The sequence below is a fragment of the Poecilia formosa genome, unplaced genomic scaffold, assembly GCF_000485575.1.
Source record: "Poecilia formosa unplaced genomic scaffold, Poecilia_formosa-5.1.2 Scaffold442, whole genome shotgun sequence".
NCBI classification, from domain to species: Eukaryota; Metazoa; Chordata; class Actinopteri; order Cyprinodontiformes; family Poeciliidae; genus Poecilia; species Poecilia formosa.
Window position 1 is genome coordinate 400,079 of NW_006800381.1, and position 8,788 is coordinate 408,866.

Sequence of the window (8,788 nt, forward strand, 5' to 3'; positions counted from 1 at the left end):
ACCAGAAATCCTCTAACCTCAGAAGGTTTCTACAAAAATCTTGGAAATTCCTGAGTTTCAAAAATCAAAAGTTTGTCAGAAAAATCTCAGAAATTTTGAAATTAATCTCAATATTTCCAGAACAGTTGAAATTTCTGAGATTCAAATTTGCTAGAAAAAAAACGAAATTTTTTTTTTAGATTGATCTCAGAAATTTTCTAAACTAAATCTCAGAAATTTGAGTTTTAAAAGTCTAGAAAAAAAACAGATTTTTAGATTGATCTCAATATTTCTAGAAAAATCTTGGAAATGTCCAAGTCTGAGAAGTTGAACATTTGCTAGAAAAAAAAAAAACTTTTCAAACTATAGAGAATTTCTCAGATTAATCTCAAAATTTCAAAATAAAATAAATAATAATAAAATAAAAATAAATTCCAGTAAATTTTCAACTTTTGGAGCTCAGAAATGTCCTTGTTCTTTCTAGAACATTTCTGAGATTGAGTTTTTTTTCCATCTCCAGTAGCCCTAATTCGTCGTAGAAACTAGACGGTGATGACAGGATTTTGTGTTTTTGCGGTGTAATGAAGAATGTTGCCACTGTTTTAAATGTAAACATAACACTGAAACAAAGGCACATTTTATTGGGCTACATGTCTTTACCTTCTCCCTCCTCTGTTATTTCTGCAGGTAGAAGGGGCTGTCGAAGCCGCTGTCCTGCAGACGCTGCCTCAGCTCAGAGAACGGCGGCCTGGAGAAAACGTCGCCGTCTGAGCCGGGGATCGGCTCTCTGGCCAGACTCTTCTTTGCTTTCTTGTTGTTTTCAGTCTGAAGTGATTGCTTGGGGATTTCCTTGTACACCGTCAGGTCCGAATCGTCCGGAGTGGCGACCCCTAGTGCTCTGATGTCAGCATCCGAAGCTGAATTAGCAGAAAAAGGTCTGAGCGGGTCGGCTTCGCGCCGCGGTCTGGCTGCGTTTGGGCCGCTGTCCGAGTCGGTCAGGCTCCAGTCGGTCTGCTTCTCCTCTCTGACTGGAGCCTCCTGGACGAGGAACGGCCGGCTCTGCCGCGCCAACTCTGCCTTGCTGGAGTCGCCTCTTTGCAGAAACCACTCGGCGCTTTTCCCCCTCGCAGACAAACTGGCGAAACCCACGTGGGATTGGGAGGGTTTGTGAGGGAAAGAGTTTGAATCGAAGGTTTGTGGCTTCGTCACGGAGCCGTCCTCGGAGTGAAAGGTTTGAGTTAAAGGTTTGGTCCTAAATGCTGCGGTTGATTTGGGGCCTGAATCAGCAGAAACCTTTTCCCTTTGGGGTTGCTGCTCTGGTCTCGCATCAGGAAGTTCATTTAGCGTCGTCAGGTTGCTACGGAAACCTGAACTTCTAGTTGGAACGCCAACAATGGTGCCGGAAGATTCCCCCGTCGAACAACCTGCCGATGCAAAACAGAGGGAGATGATACAAAATCATTCTCAGATAATGAGATTTTAGTTCTGAGCTCCTGTGAGAATGAAATCTTTTAGGGCCTCTGTCACTTTAAATCCAAATAGGCTGCTTCTGGCTACGCCCCCCAAGGCAACGTTTACATTCGCCTGTGAAAATGGCTGCAAAAAGATGCACAATTAAACAACTGTACATCTTTGAAAAGCAGAAGCAGAGCCTCCCGCACAACCAATAAGAATGCAGCAAGAGGTTTCTGGATGGTAAGTCAACAACAAAACACTTGTCTCTTCCTGCAGCCAATATACAGCGGTAAAACCAGCTGACAAAATGTGCTGGAGCTCCGCTGGGGTTGCTAAGTGACAGGTGGAGTGCCGCTCGAGTTGCTAGGCAACGGCGCAGTCCCCTGACTCAACAATCAGGAGGTTTTTGAAACGGCCAAAAAACATAAATTTATTGCCAAAAACTCAGGTTTTTGTTTTTTACTCTGGAAGTTTTCAGAAGCAGTTGAGACCCAAGTAGAAATCTAAAAACTGGTAAAATGTGAATTTTGTTTCCTCATCTAGGACTTACTTGGTGGAGAGTAATTCTTTCCAGAGTTACTTTTTACCGGGGTCTCCAGCACTTTAGCCATGGCTGCCAGCTTGCTTGCAGCACTCATTATTTTCTTCTCAGCACTGCAGAAGACAGGAAGATCAATACAATTAGCCGGAGGAGCAATACTGCAGCAAGCGAACAAGTTCGGGACAATTAAAGCCTCTTGCCCCGTGGCTTTCCCCCCGTCCTCCAGTAACTCCTGCAGACAGGTCAGATAATAGCGGCGCATCTTCCTGGCCGTGTCCTGCCTCTCTCTCTGCACCTCGCTGCGGATCATCTCTGCCGCGCGCTCTCGACTCTCCTGCAGGTAGCGCAGCATGTCCCCTGGCAGAAACACACAGTCGGATTTGTTTGTTGCTGCTGCTGCTGCTGCTGCTGCTGCGAACTCGGGGGAAGTTTCTGTGCGTCCAACTCAACACCGACCTCTGATCTTTTCCACGGTGACGAGGTATTGCTGCTTCATCTCTTCCAGGCCCTGCTGAAGGTTTTGTTGGTGATCCGAACTTCTGAGAAGAAAAAAAGAAAAAGTTTCCCACAGTTATACTGATCTGAACCAATTAAAAAGCCTGGAGACTTTCAGATGTTTAAAGTTGTGTGGAATTACTTTTACTATTTGAATTTTATTATTATTTAGGCCTTTTATATTTCTTGCTGCATTTTGTAGTGATTTTTTGAGACAAACTAACACACATAGGATGTAACAATAAAAAATATAAAAATGTTTCTACTAGGATCATCCTGCAGATTCTCTGTCCTCGCTACAGAAAATCATCCCCACAGTATGATGCTGCCATGTTTCAAGAAGGTTTGAAGGTGTCCAATGTAAATGTCATAATATTTTGTTATTGTGATAAGAATAAAACTGATGATGAAAAATTATTTATTGCTTTTTTTTAAGGTAACTGCATAGCACCACAAGCATAAATGTTCTTGAAAAACATCTATATTGGAAAAAAAGCTTCTTCAGGACACAAAATATTTGATTTTTATTATTAAACTGCACATAGAGACTTTAATTATATTTTAAAATGTACTGATATTTATTGGTGTGAAAAAGAGGAGAAAATGGTTAAATTAACATTTTAGTAATTTTTTTAAAACATTGATCGAAATTTATCATGACGATAAATCAGAAATCTTAACATAAGAAATTTTTCACGATAAATGATACGATGCACATCGTTAGTTCTGACCAGAGATCTTTGTCCACATCTATTAGTTTGTTATTACGTCTCTTCCAGAAAGGAAGTCTGAGTTGTGTGGATCTACGTTGCTCCTTTTGGCTACGGCTCTGATTGACGTTATTTTAGGAGGCGGCCATGTTTCACTGTTTATACGGCTTTAAAATTCAGCTTTAAATGTCTGCACACTTCAATCCCACTCCTGGTCTTTGTGATTCTGTTAGTTCAAAACTCAAAATACTTCAAATAAATAAAAATATATTCACACTTAACAGTTGATCTGAACACTTGAAGAAGGCTCGACAAATACTGCTTAGGCTTTCTAGTAAGAGTTTTCCAGTCTGTTTTGATAAAACGAACTCAAATTAATATATTCTTCGGTATTTACAGGGAAAACATAAATTTTTACTAGATAAAATAATTTATAATGAATATTCTGGATGGATGGATGTGAACAACAAACCCTGAAGATTCATTAGCTCTCTTCACTTCCTCCAGCTGCTGCAGATGTTCCTCTTTCAGCTTCTGAATGCTGCTTTCATGCTCATCTACATTTTAGGGAAAAATAAATACACAACAGAGGTGCAGAGTCAGTGTGGGTTCAGGATTTTATGACAGAAGTTTAAATCACTTAAATGCACCTCGAAGCTGCTGCACTGCTGTTTTGTGCTCACGGATGCGATGCTGAAGTTGACGACAGGCTTTCTCTAAATGCCTGTGGAGCTCCTGATTCTTCTTCTGCAGCTTTCCCAAACTCTCAGTGCATCCCTTCCTGCAGCCAGGCTGCTCCTTCCTCCGAGCAAGAGAGCCTGGAGACAACAGGCAGTGATGATAGAAATTAAAAAGTGTAAAATAATGCAATATTTTACATCCAAGTGCAATGCACACCTTGAATTTCGTTGATTTGTCTTGTGTGTTTCTCGTGCGTCTCTTTTAGGATGCAGCTCAGCTTTTCTTCACTCATCTGTAAAAGTAAAATACAGACATTATTAAAAGTAAATAAATTCAGTTTGTTGCAACTACAGACACTTCGGAGCAATAATCAAAGATAAGCTGGCTTTTCATAAGATCTGAAAAAAGGGCAGCAGAGACTCAGGGACTTTCTAAGGAAGTTAAATATTTTTAGTGTAGATAGAAGCCTCTTTTATTGGTCTTTATCAAAGTTGTTTTAAACTTGTTCTGTTTGCCTGGTCTGGAAATGTAAGAGTTCAGAATAAAAACAGCCCATAAATAAAATTAATTTTTCAAATAAAAAAATAAACATTTTATTTCCTAAAATGGAAAAACAGCATTCTTTTCATGTGCACGTGATCATTTGTAGCAAAGGTTGCTTGTGGAGCTAAAAACAAACACTATTCTGTTTTTTTTTTACTTCTTGTAAATGGACGGTAAAAAGTGCTTAATAAGAGGATTTTCTTTTCTTTAAAAAATTTAAACCAGGTGAAGGTAAACTATGCCACCTGAGGAGGTTTGATGAGGACATATTTACAAACAAAGGTTTTTCATCCTTAATGCAGAATGTTTATAGTTTTGTACAGTTTTGAGTGAATTTCTGCTCTGGGTTGTTTTTTCAGGAATTGTTTTTAGTCTCTGTTAATTAATCAATTACTAAATTAGTTGACAATTATTGTCATCAACGATTAATCACGATTAATCGTTTCATCCCTAGTGCTTTTGTGTACAACAAAGGAACTGAACAAACATCAGACAAATTGTAACAAATGAACAAAAACCTACTTTCTTCCACTCCTTCTTGGCCTCTGTTAGTGCTCTGTTCATCATGTCTCTGCACGATGTTTCAATGATGTTTGTGATGGTACTTTCTGACGGGGATCCACCGGTTCTCCTGCCATCCTCAGCCTCCTGATGCTCCGTCTCAGCAGGCCTGAGAAGCCGTGCAGAGGCCTGGGCCAGTGCTGTCTGAAGCTCTGACACAAACTTCTCCTTCTCCTGCCGCCTTTCAGCCAGATCCTTCTCTTCACACTGGCTCCTCCACTCCTCTTCTCGTGTCCTCAGAGTCTGCTGAAGCTTGGCCTCCAGCTGCAGCAGCAGCTCCTTCCTCTGGAGGTCAGCGTCTTCTCTGGCTTCCTGCACAGCCTGCTCCAGGTTTTTGCGCTGGTCCTGCAGCTTGGTTTGGTAGGTTTGCTCGTTTCGGGCCTGGATGATGGAGATCTCCTGCTGTTTGTCTCTGAACCATGCGGCTCGGGCTGCAGCCAGCTCCGCTTTCAGCAGGGCGGCTTGCTCTCTGCTAGCTTGCTCCAGCTGGCTCTTGAGAGCTGCCAGCTCCTCCTGAAGGTCCCCCGGGTTTTGCTGCTCCACTTGGTTTTTCCGCCACTCTTCCTCTGCTTCCTGCAAGGCCTGGGATACCTGAAAATTTATTTAAAAATTAAATATTAAAAATATGGAAAGAGGAGGATAAACTGCACTGACAGTAATTATAAAAATAACTAGGGCTGAAGCGATTAATTTGATTAATCGTGATTAACTTAGCAATCGATTAATCGTTAACTGGAGTATACAAACTCAAAAAAAGGACATTTGCTGACATATACATCCAGGTGGTTTTCTTTGCATAACTCACTTATATTTACCAAGGCTGAAACAATTAATTGGATTAATCAATTACTGAAAGAATTGTCAACCAATTTAGTAATTGATTAATCATTAACTAACTGGAGTGTACAGACTCAAAAAACAAAGGCCATTTGCCGGAAGAAAAACTCAGTCTGAGCAGTAATTAAGAAAAACATTTTGCAATAAAAATAGAAAAAAAACAACAACTTTATAAATATGTTCTACCCAAGAACTCCTAAGATAGCAAAGATTTAGCTTCCCCTAGTTCAAATTCAGTGAAAAAATTTCATTCTTAATTTTGTTAAAACAAATTAAGAATGAGCGATTCTTAATTAGCAGTTAATTAATCAACCTGATATTGATAAATATCAGGTTTAACAAAAGATCAACCTGATATTGTATTGATGTCAAACAGAAAAGCCTGAGCAAAGTATTTGTTTTTGCTACAACTGATCAAGCATTCACTAAAATGTTTATCTTGTAATTTAAAAAAAGGAATTAAATTGTTTATTTGCATATTTTAATGTATTTTTAATATTGTATAAAACAAGCTCAAGTGATCTGATGACAAATCCAAAATCTGCCAATTTTTTTTAAAATCAGATTAATTGATTAATCATCATAATAACTGATTAGTTGCAGCCCTAAAATGAACAAGTTTCTCCTACTTTTTCCTTTGTTATTTCTTCCTGCAGCTCTTCCCATTTGTCCTTTTCTCTTTGCAGTAAAGTTTGGTATTCTGGTAACGAAGACAGATCCTCGATCCAGCGGCTGTAGGCTCGGGTTACAGCCCCTTCAACCTGAAACACAAATCTATGCTTAGTCTACCACTAAGCTTTACCATTTAAATAACAAACAAGGTTAACAGTTTACAGGATTAATGTTGATAACAACCTACAAATGAATCCCAGCTTGTGTGAGGTAAAGCTTATTCGCTGTGTACTAGCTTAAAAAACTCACCTGCTTGGCCATGTCGTTCAGGTGTTTCTCTTCCAACTCTCTCTGGATTAGTTTCCTGGCTTCCGCCACAGCTTTGCGTTGCACTTTGTCAGCTTCCAGTTGCAGCTGCTGCTTCTGGGCAGCGAGCCTGGAGTCCAGCTCCTCAGCAGAAATTGCCCGACCGCTGGCTTCGAGCTCGTCTGTTTGGCAGCTCACCTCAGCAGCGTTTCTCTCTTTCTTAGCCTCCTCCAGCTGCTGAAGCCATGTCTTCTCTCTCTGCACCCCAACAGAACGAAACATACTGAATTCAGTCAGAATAGGTAGGTGAGCTTCTTATATTTAATAGGGCTGCAACTAACGATTATTTTTGCAATCAATTACTTTTGACGATTAATCNTCAAACTTGATCAAAGTGTAAGGAAAGAAAATCTGGGAGGAAAGAGCAAACGTCTCATCAGCGTCTGAGAGTGAAACAGAAACTCTTCATATCCTCTGATCATCTCTGATCTTTGTTTAATGCGTGAAGCCGATGCTGATGGGAGCAGCTTCACGTTTGATGACGGATCAAAACACAGAACATTAAAGCATTAAAGTGAAATTCAGGAAACCTTGACGACTGTAGCGCTCCAATTGGACATCCCAGTTTCTTCAAATCAAATTAAATTAGCATCAAATGTTTGATCAAGCAGGAATAAAACCTGTGACATGTAAAATTTGGTTCTTTAGTAAAATATTTCAAGGTAAAATAGAAAAAGCTGCATTCATACTGTTTTCTTACACCTTTAACATCTTCTCATTTCCTGAACCAGAAACCTCCATGGCTTTAAGGTGAATAAAAAACTAAATGGTTTTGAAAATGTTTTAACATGACAAAATGTCATTAAATATAAAGATTATGAATAATTTCCTAATTATTCACAATTCCAATTCATAAAATTATGAATTTTATGAATTGGAAAATAAGATAAATTAGAACAAATCTTTTCAAAATTCACTTAAAAAAATGCACCTCATTTTAACACGTTTTTCAATTATCCATTTTCTATACTTGAAATGACTTTAGAGGGAGCGCCTCTTACCTGGTGCAGAAAGTTAATGCGTCCCACCGCTCCGATCTTGGACGTGTAATTGATAAAGCCGATGTTTCCCTCAGTGGCAGCGTACAACTCTCTGACCTTAATGTCGCCGAATCGATTCAGGAACTCGCTCCACACGTCGCTTCGGACTCCGTTCCCAATGGCGATTCGAACTTTATGGTTCTTCTCGTTTTCTTTCTGCGAAAAAAACAAACAAATTGAAACTGCAAATGTACAGAAAACGATGTGGAAGGAAAACCGCACGTGGATTTCTCACCTTTGGCATGTTGCAGAGGTAACGCATCGTCTCGCCAATGTACTGGATCGCCGTCACGTTGTACTTCCTGCAGTCGTCCCAGAACTGAGAGGCTGAAAACTTCCTCCTCAGAACGAGAGTGAGACCTGGAAATAACAGCGAATCACATGACACATCTGCAAAAAGTGGGAATGCATTTTATGTGACGCATTGGGGCGCCACGCTGGAACGGGCGCCAAACGAGGGCCTCTGTTTAAAAAATTAACAGCAGGTTAATTTATTTTGCATGCAACAGTGAAAATAATGGAGATATTCATTTTTCAAAGTCATATTTTCACCATGTCATTTCTGCAATAATAATGTCAGAGTTCTGTGAAACCCAGCTTTTATTTTGATATTCCACTTCCGCTTATCAGCAAGCCAGTTTGCACATAGTGACTAGACAAATGTTTAACTAGCAACCTAAATATATAGTTAGAAAGCTAAACATTTAGCTTGGTTGTTAAATAACTTGTTAAATATTTGACAAGCAAAATATGAGCTAAAAACTTTAGTTTGAAAACTAAATATTTACCTTTTAGTCTATTTCTCAAACTAAATGTTTAGTCCAGCTGATGCCTAAAATATGTCACAAAGCAGTTAGCTGACCCTTCGCTCACCTCTCTCGATGCCTCCGGTCAACCCGATGAAGAAGCCGGCGCTGTGGTACAGAGGCAGGTTGATGTAGAAAATGTCGTCTGCTGTGGTTCCACCC

The 8,788-nt window shown here is 39.8% G+C and overlaps 1 protein-coding gene across 1 annotated transcript; it reads right to left on the minus strand.

The window, feature by feature from the left end:
• Positions 1 to 601: 601 nt before the first annotated feature.
• LOC103155707 (centrosomal protein of 152 kDa-like) lies at positions 602 to 8,734 on the minus strand (the record flags this gene model as incomplete). The annotated part of the gene is made up of 13 exons (XM_007577483.2): positions 602 to 1,403; positions 1,985 to 2,088; positions 2,176 to 2,332; positions 2,432 to 2,514; positions 3,653 to 3,737; positions 3,831 to 3,998; positions 4,078 to 4,153; positions 4,927 to 5,556; positions 6,432 to 6,563; positions 6,724 to 6,978; positions 7,782 to 7,976; positions 8,056 to 8,180; positions 8,694 to 8,734. Coding segments are annotated over 13 exons (2,800 nt in total), but the record flags the coding sequence as incomplete, so codon positions are not given.
• Positions 8,735 to 8,788: the final 54 nt, after the last annotated feature.